The sequence below is a fragment of the Cebidichthys violaceus genome, unplaced genomic scaffold (assembly GCF_023349555.1).
Source record: "Cebidichthys violaceus isolate CVI_PGR_0920_01 unplaced genomic scaffold, fCebVio1.0.p SCAF_4, whole genome shotgun sequence".
In the NCBI taxonomy this organism is placed as follows: domain Eukaryota; kingdom Metazoa; phylum Chordata; class Actinopteri; order Perciformes; family Stichaeidae; genus Cebidichthys; species Cebidichthys violaceus.
Genome location: NW_027176594.1, coordinates 1,628,314 through 1,644,067, shown reverse-complemented (window position 1 = coordinate 1,644,067; position 15,754 = coordinate 1,628,314). Strand labels below are relative to the sequence as shown.

At 47.2% G+C, this 15,754-nt stretch overlaps 2 protein-coding genes across 3 annotated transcripts in view; both read left to right on the top strand.

Moving 5' to 3' along the window:
- ttbk1a (tau tubulin kinase 1a) overlaps nt 1-6,730 on the top strand; it is a 41,751-nt gene extending 35,021 nt beyond the window's left edge. For both annotated transcript variants that reach the window (XM_068726742.1, XM_068726741.1), the window contains exons 15-16: nt 3,726-5,176; nt 5,295-6,730. In XM_068726742.1, the coding sequence (XP_068582843.1) occupies nt 3,726-5,176; nt 5,295-5,700 (1,857 nt within the window). In that variant the 3' untranslated portion in view covers nt 5,701-6,730. The remainder of the gene's footprint in view (nt 1-3,725; nt 5,177-5,294) is intronic.
- Nucleotides 6,731-7,779: 1,049 nt separating this feature from the next.
- On the top strand, nt 7,780-15,499 carry pex6 (peroxisomal biogenesis factor 6). The gene is made up of 18 exons (XM_068727585.1): nt 7,780-8,334; nt 8,584-9,210; nt 9,319-9,488; nt 9,740-9,823; nt 10,072-10,237; nt 10,420-10,553; nt 10,661-10,766; nt 11,066-11,268; nt 11,484-11,670; nt 11,991-12,067; nt 12,356-12,473; nt 12,663-12,868; nt 13,037-13,098; nt 13,251-13,359; nt 13,519-13,635; nt 13,950-14,027; nt 14,350-14,489; nt 14,774-15,499. Exons 1-18 carry the CDS (start codon nt 7,804-7,806, stop codon nt 14,908-14,910), a joined length of 3,252 nt encoding a protein of 1,083 aa, XP_068583686.1. The 5' UTR covers nt 7,780-7,803; the 3' UTR covers nt 14,911-15,499.
- Nucleotides 15,500-15,754: the final 255 nt, after the last annotated feature.

The following is a 15,754-nucleotide window of genomic DNA, read 5'->3' as shown; positions in this document are numbered from 1 at the left end:
CCAACAGTCTCCAGTGCGTCTAAAACGACATTGTCAACTTTGAATGGGACGCTTCGTCTTTAAAAGAATCCGTTCCATCCGGAGAGAATGAGGCTTTCAGTAGAAGATCTGCAAACATTTGTAGATCTCCACCATGTCACTATCAGAACAATGAGCCATTGTGATCGTTTTAAGAGTTGAGCTGCGAAACCCTGTTTAGTTAATGTCCGGCTGCTGCTAACGCCATACCAAAGCGGCGCTCCGTGGTTCGTCGCTTTATACGTCATGACATTTTTTTTTTTTTTTCGAAGTCAGAAAACGTTTTGGAGCACACTACGTGAGACTAGCCAGGACGGCCATTTTGTGCAGTGAAACGGTTGCTTTCTCAAATGTGTTCAAGGGCTACATTATTAAGTAAATATGCACCACTTGCTGTTTCATTGAGCTTGAGGCATTACCATTCGCTCGGCCTGAGCTTGTCCCTCCGTGCTGAGGTTCGTCTGACAGAGGAGAAACCCTCAGTTTGATTTCATGCTGCTTTCGTGCTGACTTAGGGACGTCCTCCCGTTTTATATTTAGCATAGCGTCACAGTACAACCACTTAGAGAATGTATGAAGTGGACCAGCTGCTAACTTTATTTTGCACGCCTGCAAAATGATTTCACCTACCGTACAAGATTGTCACTGATACATGTCAATGTTTTGTCCTGTGTCACCGCGAGCGCAGTGCCACATTCAGTGAGAGACGGGCGGCAGACCGCTTTGAGTGTGCTTATTATGCTGACGACGCTTAAAAGAAATAAATAAAAAAAACGATGCGCAGCATTAATGACGGTATGTCGTACAAAGAGACTGTTTACCGACTGTCGCCACTCTTTGCATGAGATCTACTGTTTGTACGACACGCACCTCTGACTGTAAAATGACAAACACTGTACTGTAATTACAACGAAAACACAGTGAATATACACCTCTGACTGAAAAACGTCTGTGATTTTTGTTTTTTGTTGTAAATAATTCACGCCGCTCTACACCAGAGGGGATACTCACGGATCAGAGATGTGGAGTTCAGAGCTGACTTTTAACAAGATGCAGCTGGAGCCTTTCTTATCGTCTTTAATTCCACAGCGTAGATGTGAACATTTACATCCAGTGGGTTTTTTTGTAAGTTGAGGAAGTCATGCTGCTTGATGCTTTTAGAACATCATGGACATTTCTTAATATTTGGCTGTTTGAGTCGACAGTTCTGGATGGATGAAAAATGTTTTTTACGTCTCATTTTTGCAGTTTTTTGCTCAGTTCCCATCAGTCAGGATAGGATTTGATTCAACAACTTCCATTAACAGTCGACAAAGAGCTATTTTCTTGATTTGTACTGGACTTTGGCAGGTCAATGGACCATTGCAAAGGTTTAACTTATTCATTCATTATAGTCTATCGGGATTATGGTCAAAACAACAAAATTAAGACCCGGGATATTAAAAAAGGCTGAACGCGTCCTCCAAACCTTGAGTGCAAGACACAAATACTTGTAAGGTTGGCAGTGCACTCCAAACAAAATGTGTTCTTAAAGGCTGTCCAACTGCTGCCCAGCATGAGTCTGTGAGCAAATGCTTGTAAAAATGAGTCCAACTATTCATTCAAAGAAGCTCAGAGTTTCAACAACATATTGCCAGCCTGCCAAAATATGGCGATCTGTTTGTGTTTTGCTAACAGGCCTCTTTGGCTGAAAAAACACGAGTGTCATGTTCGTCAAACTGGTGCTCCTCGTGTTGCGCAAGCTGAAAACATATATTTCCGTTGGGTTTCAGTTGATTTAAGCGAGTAAATATTAAACTGTAACTTGTAAAGTGATTTCCAGACAACCCCAAAAAAGTTCCGTTGATGGCAAATGTAGAAGTGCAGTATTTAGATGTGATGGTAAACAAACTGCTCAGTGGTCAAACTAAAAGTTAGCGTTAGCAAAAATTACATTTCCATCACATCAACAATTCTGCAACTTCAGTGACTTTCCTCAAAACTTGATGAGTGCGTATTTAGAATTGTTAAAACTCTTGAGTCCCGCAAACACTTTCAGAGTCTGCCACAAAACATTTATACCTCATGAATCACTCACTAGAATTATATCCATGTAAAAAAAAAAACTATTACGCTCCTTCAGATCCACTTTATTGCACACTTGATATGTTAGTGCTGATCTTTATGGGATAACAGGGTGATATTGTACAGATAATGTGTCTGTAGAGAGAACAAAACTGCATTGTGTCTTTAGAAGTGAACTTAAGTCTCCATGTTTGTTTCGTTCCTTGTTTGCCCCGTTCACTAGTCTGTTAACCACATCAGTATGAACCTCGTGTGTCACTAATAGTTGATTCTCAAAGGAACATTTAGATATTTTAAGAAATCCTATTCAGTCTGACATTAGTTGTTTTCCCCAGAGACGTTGAAGAAGATCTCTGTGTTCCCAGTACAGAGATAGATCCAGGATGTGTTTAGCCTAGCTTAGCACAAAGGCAGGAAGCAGGGGGGGAACTGCTAGCTCAGCTACCACCTTTACACGTATCTTGTTGGCCAACAAGCTAGTCAGCAGTTCATCCTGTAGTCCGCTGGGTTTAGCAGAGTCAGGACTATGAGTTCAGGACTTAAGACTTGCTGTGTTCAGTCACCGCTGCCAGCGGGTTGCTGGTTAACAAATAGCTCCAATGCTAATTGCTGCTAAAATCACATCGAGTCCAGTCTTTGTGCTAAGCTAAGCTAAGCTAAACACGTCCCGGACCCATCTGTGTGCTAGCTGAAACCACGTGTTCAGTACAGTTCTCATGTGACTCTGAGGACGACAAAAAAGTATTTTGTAAAATGTCTGAATGTTTCTTCAAAGTTTTTGCAATAACAGCAGAGTTTCTGTTGTCCAGGTAAAGAGGACTGAGGAGCTCAGTGTTAGTTCAGTGTGATGATCCGTGAGTGTCTTTCACTTGTAAAATACATATAAGCATTTTTTCTTTTTTCTATCACTATATGATTGTACAGTACTGCTTGTATAATTTACAGGTAAAGCATGTATTTTAAACTTTTTGTAAATCCAAATGATAAGTGTACATATATACAGAAATGTAGAAAGTAATTAGGTTTGCAGTTAATCTCTAATAGCATGATAATTAGCGGGGTTTAGTATGTATGTACAGGCTGTATGTTAAATCTTTATGAAGGGAAACACTTGAAAATCACCTGATATTAGACTGCGTGCTGTCTAAGGATAAACTCTGCAATGCATTTTTTTGTGCCTTTTATATCAATGTATGTAATCTAGACAATCTTGAAAAGCTTGTGTACAACCAAAATGACATTAAAATGGTTTTGGGGGCAAATACATCAGTTCCTGCTGTCTTTCTTACTGGCAGAGGGGTCTGTATTTGAACTTAACTGATATTTGTTAGTATTGATTTTACCATCTTATTGTTGTTGCTTCTTTCTTCACATTTTCTCACTTACAGATGTGCTGAGGCATTGTGTGTGTGTGTGTGTGTGTGTGTGTGTGTGTGTGTGTGTGTGACTGCGATTCTAAATAGATATGGACAAGATTTTTGAATTCCACCCTTCATCTAAAAAAGTGTATTAGCTGCTAATGAGTGCCTTCTGTTGGGATTGTGATCAGTAAACTCCTTCCGAGGTGTTTTTGTCCCAACATTATCTTGTTTTCAGTAGATTCAGTTGTAATAATAAAGACTGTTGTTTCTGTTTTTGTTCAGGTGTTGTCGCCCACGGAGCAGAGCAACGCGTCACCGCCGTCCCCGGACTATCGTACAAAGGGCCAGAGCGACGAGAAGGAGCATTTCCACATCCTTCCTCAGCTCCAGGCCAAGAGGGCCGACTTCCTCACCGTCATGCTCACCGGTACTCTGCCTCAGCGCCGGAGCTATGCCACAGCGGACGAAGAAGTCCAAGAACCTCCGGGGCCGAGGGATGACGACGTCACGAAGAGCGAGTCCAACAGCGAGGCCAGTCAGAAGAGCACTGAGCGTAGCCAGGACGCCGCGCCGTCAACACTCATGGCCGAGGACCAGAGGGGCCAAAGGGAGCACGCCTCAGCTGCCGATGCGGACCCCGACCTGGAGGACGCCTCCAAAACCCTCGTTCTCTTCTCGCCCGGGGACACTCGTAAGTCTCCCTCTGGTGGCGATCATGTTCTAGAGGGAGAGCTGGCCACACCGTGTGCTCTCAGTTCCCGTACCGACCGCCTCCTGGTCGGGGAGCCTGAACCCTCTGACACCGGCCGTTTGTCCCCCGCTCTCAGGTCAGACCTCAGGCCGTCCACTCCCATCGCTCCCGCATCGCCGCCCTTCACAAAAGTTGAGCGCACTTTCATCCACATTGCAGAGACATCACACCTCAATGTCATGTCTTCCAACGGTCACTCTGCCAGGGAGAGTGACCGGGAAGTGTTGGCCATCATGAAGGCGTCGGCTGTAGAGGATGACACCCATGAGAAGAGTGGAGCACCAGAGACACAAGAGTCTCCAGAGGAATCTGTGCCAGAACAAACCGCACCAGTTGACAAACACCTCAAAACTGAGAATGGTCCGTCAACTGTTCTGGTCCAGTCTTCTGAGCCTGTCCCAGAAGCCATGTCACCAGTTCATGAACACACAGATCTGTCAGAGGAGCCTACGAAACAGCCGTTATCCAGTGAAGAAGCTGCCAAGCTTCAGACAACCGGATTAGAACTACCGGCTGCCACGAAACCCAGGATCCGAAGCCGAATCCCAGTACTCGTCTCTGAAGAGGACTCAGGCTCGGAGCAGTCCTCCTCCCTCTCAGCTCGGGCTCGGCTCCAGCAGCGGGCCAGGCAGCTGGACTTGGCCCGCATGCTGGTCCAGAAGCAGCAGGGTCGCTGGATGAGGAGGAGGATGCTGTCGGGGACGTCGTCATCCATGTCCTCCGGGGACGATGAGCGTCGGAGGGCTTCTGAAACTCTGTCCACCACCGGCTCAGAGGAGGACACGCATACCTTGGACGAGTCCAGGAGGAGCTCCCGTCTCAAACCGACTGAAGAGCAAGGCTCCAAGGAGTGCAGGAGCCGGATCCCCAGGCCTGTCACCCCCATAAAGAGGCCTTCAGTGGGGCTTGCTGCTGCTGCTCCTTCTCCTCTCTCCTTGCCAGACTCCAGCACTACCAAAGGAGCATCATCCTTCACCAACGGGTATGACTCTGTTCCTTCCTGTTTAGTGTATGCAAGTTTTGATTTTGTAGTAGATTGATTACATATTTTTGTAGAATATTAAAGAAATAACACCTTCGATTGTATCGCCTCTCCACAGGAATCAGAAAATTGGACTAAACACTCTCAGCACTCAACGGAAATCCAAACCTGTCACACCCAGGTCCTCCTCCTCATTTTCCCGTCCATCTGCTGGCCCGTCCGGCAGCCCTCGAATGCCCCTGCGAGTCCTGTTTGGAACCCGACGCAGCCTTAGCTCCAATCACTGCAGGACTGACAGCCCTTCCCCTCAGAGAGCATGTCCGTCCAGGCAGCCCCTCTCGGTTCGAGCCCCAACTGTCCCCATGCTACCGCCCAGGACTACAACGACCATGCGGCGCAGCGCCTCGCAGGACGCCACCGCCCAGACCTCCTCTGGCACCACGCCCGCCAGGACCAGGCCGAAACCAGCCGGTGCAGCCAAGGGGAAGCCGAATGCCAAGGAGAAGGCGGTGCCCGCTAGATAATACAAAGAGACTCATAAGCTGAGACATGTTTGTGTATAATCAGTCTTCGGACAAGCTACGCCTCAAAGGTTCTCACCTGATTCCATATTAGACTGTGATCTTACAATCGCCTCCTTCAATTTATTTAATGTACTCGGGCCTCTTATTTTTTTTTTTGTTCCAAGGACAGCTTACTGAACTATCTTCATGGGCTTCCAGTAATCTAGACTGACTGTTGTACAGGAGCGTCGCTGCCATGGTGCTATGGATACGCCTGCTGCTCCCTTGTCAAACCCCGATTTAACTGGTTTCTGGAGCTGAGGAATCATGGCCTCCAACAAGTCCAGTTTCAGAAACTCTCACCTTACACAGTACTCCCAGCTTGTCCACAGCTATACTACTCCTATAGTGACAGTACCCTGCTTGGTTGCATGGTGAAGTATATCACAAATACATTGAATCTGTAGAAGGAAAAAAAAAAAAAAAAACGTGCAAAAATCTGTACCTTTAAATTATTTGATATAGTTCTCCTCTTCCTATTGGGATAAACAGGCAACAAAAAAAAGGACCAAATTGGAATGGTTTGAATGCCCGAATAATGATAATATGATAATGGATTCCTAACTATATCCTGTACTCATTATAGTCTTGAATTAAAAGAAGATTTGGATGTGAACACAAAATAAATCGCTCGGCCGCTCGCCTCCTCCTCCTCATGGTGTGACAATGGGCATGCTTTAATCATTCTATTTTCTGGGTGTTTTTATTTTCTTTATGCTCTGAATTGTATATAATAGAATCATTTCCCATAAAGACATCTTTATTTTTTATCTTGCCAAGCGAAAGTGTAAAGTCTTTAACCTTCTGTTCCAATGTGTTGGCACTATGCCTGTTTTTTAGCGCATGAGAAAAACAGGGTTAACCATGAGAGGAAGTTATACCTGCTTGGATTCTGCTGACAGTGCATAGGTTTGCTGGTTGTTGGAGCCCATGTTGTGTTTGTAGAGGGGTCGATGGGCACTGAGCTGTGAAGTAAAGTCTTGGTCATGTGGATGGGCGTCTTGTCATTCTTTTCTCACTGGTTTCCAGTAAACCCAGAGACCTGATCTGGATCCAGACTTTCCACAATGCCTCGAGTCCAGATCGGGTCCATCTCGACTTGCCGCAGAGGTCAGGCGAGTGTGAACACGAGTCAAAATTTTGATTGGACCCAACAGGACGACATATGCTGCATTATCAGTCAACACTCAACAAAGAGCAACGGTCAGTGCCGACTATTCACTGCCGAGGACGTTTTTAAGTGTTTTCTACTGAGCCCCAAAAAAGGAAATTATTTTTGTGTTACCTTGCAATACATTTTTCCCTCTGATCCACAGAGAAAGGCAGCGCTGTATTATAATAGTAGTATAGTATATATATATATATATATATATGTGTTTTATTAAATGGCATTAGTTAAAGGAAGGCACTACAGCAGGCTACAGGTTATTAGGTTCAAGTTTCAGTGCGCATTTCAGAGACCAAACGCTTTAAATACTTTAAAGTAGCACTTATTTAGCTGTTGAACAAGTACATGCGTTAATGCACTTTTGATAAGTCTAATATACATCCTAAAATAAAGTAATCAAAGAAACAAATAACAAATGTTCACTAAACACTGTTGAGGTCAGGAAGTTGTGTAAAGGGTAACATTTGAATCATGTTATACACATGAATAGTGTTTCATGAAGCAGCATTGGAGCCGGAGACACCAACAGACTCAACAAACTGGTTAAGAAGGCCGGCTCCATCTATCTATCTGTCTGTCTGTCTGTCTGTCTGTCTGTCTGTCTATCTATCTATCTATCTATCTATCCATCTCCATCGATCCATCTATCTATCTAATGATCTCATATCAGCAACAGGTATTTTATAAAGTCATTATTGTGTAACAGCTGTCGAATATCAGTCTATAGAAATACAATACAATTATTATTATGACAAATATTGTTATTAGTAGTATTACTATTAGCAGTAGCATTTGTATTAGTATTAGTATTATATGTAGTTCTTCCGGTCATCCAGCGGTTGGCGATGATGACGCAGGAAACTGTAAAGAAGAAGCGGAAATGACGTGGGTCCAAGATGGCGGCGCAGGTAGAGTTGTGTTGTTTGGAAAGTTTCCCTTCACATCTGAGTCCTCTGGATGTTCTGATTCTACAAACTCAACTGGACTCGGTTTTCCAGAATGACTCCGACCCACCGACCGCCCTCTTCACCCCGCAGCGGCCTCAGGGCTCCGGAAGGCCGGGCATTTTACTGCGTGTCCACCCGACCACAGAGGAGGAAATCTCGGGCTACGGAGGAGGAAACTCCCCCAGAGCCGAGTCCGGGAGCCGGGTCCAGGTCCGGGTCTTCACCAGCCGCTTCTTCCTGAAGCACCACGGCTTCCAGAGGCTCCTCGGCAGCACGGGGACCGTCCGGGCTCTGGAGCCGATCCCCCTGGATAGAGTGGTGCTGGGAGCCCGCAGCAGGCAGAGCCTCCACTGGGCCGGAGCCGAGCAGTTTACCAGCGGGCTGCTGGAGCTCTGCCGCCCGGGACAGTGGCTGCTGGCCCGGCAGGGAGACCCGCTGCTGCTGCCCCGACACCCGCTGCTGGGAGACGACCCGGGACAGGTGAGACCACGGAGCAGGTTACATCCAGGCTGAACACCGTAAACACTGCTTGATCAACACGTCAGTATCTTAACTTCAGCAGAAGTTTGTGAATGTTTAAAGTTTGATTCTTGCAAACTGAGACAAACATGTCAAACAGAGCAAGTTTTGGTGAAAACTTATCAGTTTGAAAAGTAATCACTTTGCATTCTTATCAATAACATCAATGTTTACAGTTTGATGTTTGTCTTCTTCTCTGTGTGTCTTCAGGTGCAGCAGCAGCTGATGGAGCTGCTCGTGTTGGAGTGCAGTCCTGTAACGCAGGGACGGATCACCGCCGACACCTCTCTGGTTCTGACGGACTGCTTGGACTCAGCGGACCCCCCGGGCGCCCCCCCAGCCTGCAGGCCTCTCAGACTGTGCGTGTCAGACTTTGCTCACTACGCCGACGGTCTCGGAGGGGGCCGTTCTCTCCTCGACAACAGGAAGCTGCTGGGCTCGGGCTTCTCGGGCGTCCTGCAGGCGCTGGAGTGCAGGCTGGACGTCCGGGTGGTGGACACCGGGCGATGGCTCGGGGTCAAAGGTCAGCAGGGAGCCGCCGTGGACGCGGACAGCTGCGTGTTTGTGAGCAAACAGCTGCTCCTCCGGCTGGGCCTGTTTAACCAGGAGTGGGTGAAGCTGTCGAGGCCGGGCGGGTCCTCCAGACCTCCCGCAGGTCACACCGAGGTCAAGGGGGGCGTCTGCAGACAGCGGCTGGTCTCCGTGCTGGTTGTGGATTCAACACAGAGTCCAGACCTGCAGAGCCACGATGACGTCGGGTTCATATCGCCGACTCTGTGGTTCAACATGACTGAGGGAGACGTGATCCCTGTGACCGGCTGCACGCTGAGGATGAAGGTGCTTCTACACAACACACACGGACAGGGCAGGAGTGGAAGCCAACCCGGGGGTGGGGGGGGGATAATTGGTTGTTTCCTTGCTGACCTGTTGCGTCTGTTGTCTCAGAGGTGGAGGCCGTCTCCTCCGGCGCCCGGCGGTCGTCACTCGGACAGCTTCAGTCGCTCCTCTTCTCCGACGTTCGCCAGCGAGCTTCACATCCAGCCGGTCACGTCTCCGCTGTACAACCACCTCGGCTGCTACGACAACCTGCTGTCTGAACACTTCAGTGCTCCCAGGTCAGGAAACTAAACCATGCATGTGTCACAAGTCAAACTGTTACTCTGGCGACACGATTCTATTTTAAGGATCACATGTAGTCCCGTTACTTTGAAGTCCATACCAGTTTATTAAAGGAAGGAGGAATACTGTGTGTGTGTGTGTGTGTGTGTGTGTGTGTGTGTGTGTGTGTGTGTGTGTGTGTGTGTGTGTGTGTGTGTGTGTGTGTGTGTGTCCCAGTCTAACCAGTTTGTCCTTGCTCTCGGTGCAGACTGGTTTCACAGGGAGACATCCTGACAGTTCCAGCTGAAAACCATCCAGACCTGCTGGTGAACAACTCAGAGGGAATACACAGGTACAACACATCCATCCACAAACATGTCTACATATACATATTTATATATATATATATATATATATATGTGTGTGTGTGTGTGTAGACATGTGTTTTTTTAGGAAAGTTAATCTGTTAATTTGAGCAAATGCAGTTCTGTCTTAACCATCCTAAACATCAATATGACAACAAACAGGAGATAATCTACTTATACCTGAATAAACGGAACATTATTTAAATTCTCCTTAACTGTGGATGACCTCTGTCAGGTGTCCAGTGCTGTTCTTCAGAGTGCAGAAGGTGTGTCCGTCGACGGAGAGAGAAGAAGAAGAGGAGGAGGAGGAGGAGGAGGAGGAAGAAGAAGATGGAGGAGGAGGAGGAGGAGCAGGAGCAGGAGCTCACCTGGCTGACAGACTGCACACCTCACTCTACATGGTGACAATTTACCTCTGACGTTTATCTGTGTGTATCAGAGTGTGTGTCTCTGACAGCTGACTCCCTGTGTGTGTGTGTGTGTGTGTGTGTGTGTGTGTGTGTGTGTGTGTGTGTGTGTGTGTGTGTGTGTGTGTGTGTGTGTGTGTGTGTGTGTGTGTGTGTGTGTGTGCGTGCGTGTCCAGCGAGCGTCCACCAGCAGCCCCGTCCCCTGCCTCTCTGTGGAGGGTTGGTCTCTGTGGAGCAGCCTGTCTCCTCCGGGCCTCGTCAAGACCGTGGAGCTCCTCAGCAGCATCGTCCTCCCACACCTGCACCACAGGTAAGTCGCCTGTCTCCGACCGGACGCGTGATAGAGAGAGAGACAGAAGCATGATGGGACGTGCGGCCATGTGATCCGTGATGGCCGGTGTTTTTGTGTGGTTGTAGCAGCTCTTTGTCTGGCTGCACCGTCCTCCTACACGGTCCAACAGGAAGTGGTAAAATGACAGCGGTCAGCGCGGCGAGTCGCAGACTGAACCTCCACCTGCTGAAGGTACCATTTCTTCTTCTTCTTCTTCTTCTTCTTCTTCGTCTTCTTCTTCTGCTTCTGCTTCTGCTTCTTCTTCTTCTTCTTCTTCGTCTTCTTCTTCGTCTTCTTCTTCTGCTTCTGCTTCTTTATCTTCTGCTGCATCCACTTTGTTGTCTTCTTCTTCCTTTGAACCTCCACCTGCTGAAGGTATGACAGCTGAGCTCTGACACTGTGTGTGTGTGTGTGTGTGTGTGTGTGTGTGTGTGTGTGTTTAGCTGCTGTTATACGTTGTCACAGTGACCACTTCCTGTTGTTGCCTGCAGGTGGACTGCGTGACTGCGTGCGCCGACACCCCTGCAGCCTCGGAGGTGAAGCTGACCTCGGTGTTCCGGCGGGCCGAGGCGCTGCAGCCCTGCGTCCTGCTGCTCAGGAACCTGCAGCTCCTGCTCAGATCTCGAGGCGACGCCAAGGAGGACGGCAGAGTCCAGGCGGCGCTCTGCCAGCTGCTCCACAGCGCCCCCACCAGGTCACTGAGCGCATGTAACCCTCAGGCTTAAAGGCAAAAAGAGTGTGACGAGGGAATGTTGATGGAAGGTGTCCACATACTTTTGTCCAACAACAGGCAACATATTAAAATATATCCGAGTTACTTATTGGTTTGAAGTTAAATTGAGGCAGTGAATGAGCTTTAGTCTGAGTGAGTCCCGGCTCAGAGGAAACCTTCTGCTTGTGGTCTTCCAGTGTGGTGGTGGTGGCGACAGTCTGCAGACCTCGGGAGCTGTCCGCAGGCGTCATGGCGGCGTTTGTCCACCAGGTGGCGGTGGAGAGTCCCACCGAGGAGCAGCGGCGCTCCATGCTGGTCGCCCTGAGCCGAGACCTTCACCTGGGGAGAGACGTCAACCTGGACAGACTCTCCAAACACACTGCGGTACGTCACGGGACCCGGACCAGTAAGGACCGGCACGGACCAGATGCACAGCCGGGCCTAATAAATAAATAAAATGAACTCGGCTTCAGAGACGGAATCAAGTTTGTGGCAAATATCAATTTGTTTTGTTACATGTGATCAGCAGGTGAACTATGTTATGCAAGTCAGCATGTTCAGACCAAAATAAAAACCATTTTCAGGGTGAAACACAATAACACAGGAGGCGTGGCTAAAGGATCTTTTGATTTAGTTTAAATGCGACACCCTGACAGTGAGTGTGTTCATTGATGATTCCTCCTCTTCCTCCTCTTCCTCCTCAGGGGTTTGTGTTGGGCGATCTGAGCGCACTGCTGGTTGAGGCTGGTCGAGCTGCCTGCAGGAGGCTGCTCCTCACCTGGTGAGGCTAAAGATAACAGGTGGTGGGCGGGGCTAAAGTGATAGAATACAGGCTGGGTGAACTGGTTTTAGTGCTCTAACTTGTGTTTACAAGCACATTTACAGAATGTAAGAATTGAATTATCAACTCTTGTTATGAAGAACGTCGTCATAATGTGTATGAAAGGCACTCAAACTGTGTGTGTGTGTGTGTGTGTGTGTGTGTGTGTGTGTGTGTGTGTGTGTGTGTGTGTGTGTGTGTGTGTGTGTGTGTGTGTGTGTGTGCGTGCGTGCGTGCGCGCGCGCGCAGTGGTGGCCGGCAGGAGGAGGATCTGTGCGCCAGTGGAGTGACCGTCCTGAACCAGGACTTCTGCTCCGCCCTGAAGACCCTGCAGGACGCCCAGTCCACGGCCATCGGAGCCCCCAAGGTGAAGACTGTTTATGTGACGTCTTCTGCCCTCTAGTGTCCAAAAAATGAATTACTGCGTCATTGAATGAACATGAATATAACATATTAGTCTGCAGTAAATTACAGTTCCTCCTCGGTATTGCGTGGTTGTTGGTTTATGGGTCAAATGCCTGCGTGCTTGATGGAGAGACTCTGTGTGTGTGAACAGATCCCCGATGTGCGCTGGGAGGATGTTGGAGGTCTGCAGCAGGTGAAGAAAGAGATCCTGGACACAGTTCAGCTTCCTCTGCAGCGGCCAGAGCTCCTGTCTCTGGGTCTGAACCGGACCGGAGTCCTGCTGTACGGACCGCCGGGAACAGGGAAGACTCTGCTGGCCAAAGCTGTGGCTACCGAGTGCTCCATGACCTTCCTCAGGTAGGAACACCTTTCACCTTCCTCAGGTAGCAACACACAGGGTTTGATACGTGGAGTTTGTCTCTCCTGAAAGAGAGAGCAGCCAGAGAACAAAGTTGCTCAAAATGCTCGGCTGACATTTTATCGCGCGTGACTCTCGACTCCTTGAACCCGTTTTGTGTGTTTCAGCGTTAAAGGTCCAGAGCTCATCAACATGTACGTGGGTCAGAGTGAAGAGAACATTAGAGAAGGTCTGTTCCACCCTGAAGGATCATTCTGGTGTATTTCACCCTCTACTCATCAAGTTGATATCTGACGTGTGTGTGTCCGGGTGTGTGTGTGTGTGTGTGTGTGTGTGTGTGTGTGTGTGTGTGTGTGTGTGTGTGTGTGTGTGTGTGTCCAGTGTTCTGCAGAGCGCGCTCAGCGGCTCCGTGCGTCGTCTTCTTCGACGAGCTGGACTCTCTGGCTCCCAGCAGGGGGCGCAGTGGAGACTCTGGTGGGGTGATGGACCGGTGAGTCCGGATGAACTTTGGCCTTTAATATCCGCAGTACCGCGTAACCTTTTATTCAGTTCAATTTAGTCTCCTGTTTTATTTCATCTCCGTTTCTTTCACTGTGAAGCCGTCTGTGACGGCGGGGTCAATAAAGTTTGATTGAATCTGTTCGCGCAGAGTCGTGTCTCAGCTGCTGGCCGAGCTCGACGCTTTGCAATCGGCTGTCGGGGTTTTTGTGATCGGAGCCACGAACCGTCCGGACCTGCTGGACCAATCACTGCTGAGGCCCGGCAGGTCAGAACACACACACACACACACACACACACACACACACACGCACACACGCACACACGCACGCACGCACACCATCCTGTATCACTATTGTATGTATTGCTTTCACTGTTTAATACATCCTTTGTACAATATTTGATATGGCCCAGGCCCCACATTAATGATACAAGAGTCCTGTTGAACCGAAGACGCATCATCTGTCATATTTCATCATATTTTACCTACGAGGACTAATTATAAACACGTATGATAGATGCTTCCCTTTGATCCACATCTGTAAATGTTTAAACTGGCTGCTGATGTTGTGTCTTCTTCAGGTTTGATAAACTGGTCTATGTTGGGATCAACGAGGACCGAGCCTCTCAGCTGCAGGTTCTCCAGGCAATCCTCAGAAAGTAAGAACAGCTCCCCCTGCTGGAATGAAGTACATGTACATACAGAGGCTTTAGATCAGAATGACATTAGGATAACAAAGACTTGAAAAGAAAATCTTGACTCAGACTTTTTTTTATTTCACCCACACATGTGAACAGCAGTTGGTAGAGCAGGTTGTCCTTTAACTTGGTTGACGTTTTACCGTTTACAAAACTGAGAATATAATATGTAATTATGCTCGCTGTCTGTTTACAGAGACTCTCTTTCTGTTTCCTGGTAGATTCTCAACCCAGGATGTTTGAGTGTTTTTGTGTCCAAAACGTAAATGAGTGTTGTGTTCAGGTTCCAGATGGACTCGGCTGTGGACCTGCAGCAGGTGGTGGATCGCTGCCCCGATCACATGACCGGCGCCGACCTGTACGCTCTCTGTTCAGACGCTATGACGGCCGCCATCAAGAGGAAGATCTCGCTCATCGACGACGGTAGGAAAACACAACGGCTACGGAGCTCAGACACTTCCTTTCCTGTTTATTCTATGTATTTAGTTTTTATTTAAAATGGATGTGCAGTTTGCATGTGCAGGGGCCAAATCATTTAAAAATGTTATGAACCAGCCACACATTCATAAAAATAATCTGAAATTGTCAAAGCTCAGTAAATTTCTCTGTCTCTCTACCACCTGTCTTTGTCTCTCTGTCTCTCTCTCTCTCTCTTTACCTGTATCCCTCTCCCTCCCTCCCTCCCTCCCTCCCTCTGTCTCTCTCAGGTCTGGACTCGGAGGACTCTCCGGTCCTGGTCTCCGTTGAGGATTTCTCTTCAGCGTTAGAAAACTTCAAGCCGTCCGTTTCCGACAAGGAGCTGCTGAGATACAGAAACATTCAACATAAACTCTCTGCTAAGTAGAGACTGATGATGATGATGATGATGATGATGATGGTGTTCGATCTCCAACAGAACACAAGGACTCCGATGAAGGTCAAATTTAAAGTGCGAATCATTTGAAAAATCAACTTTGTAAAATAATGTAAATGATGTAAACAAGAAGTTAAGTTATAAAATTGTTAGATGTAAATTTATAAATACAGATGTTTAACTTTGACCGATGAAACCAGAAGTGAGATGTGTTTTTTTTTTTTTTTTAACTACATCATCTACTAACGAGTCAGATCAGCCAATCAGGTGGAGAGTTTCCTCACACGCCACAACCTCGTTAAGTGGAACATGATTTCTGTGGCTTTAAACAAAAAGTTATTATGAACAATTACTTGATTACTATTGGGACATACCAGCCCTGCATTTACTGCAGTGTCACTGCTCTATTGTATTACTGTAATCATAACCAGTGTTAACAATACTGACTCCATCACGCATGTATTTAATACTGTAAAATACTTTTAAATGGGTCGCGTTGAATCTTCTCACAGACATTTAGAAAAAGTTTCCCGGTGTGATTAAAATGTTAGGATTAAAGAAAAAGTCATAAAACTTTAAATATTCATGCTGATTTTATCATTTTTGACAAAAAAGTAGTCATTTTTTTAAAAGTCAAATATTTCCACTAAATCCAAAGGGGCAGAGCATAAAGAAGCCGCTATGAGATTCAACCAGATTACATTTTCATGATCAAACACATCTGTAAATGCTGCTTTCTACATTTCACTGCAGTGAGGACAATATCACAATCTGTTAGTTTGTTGTTGGGTTTACCTAACAAACATTAGTCACGTAAACTTAATCAACAATAAAT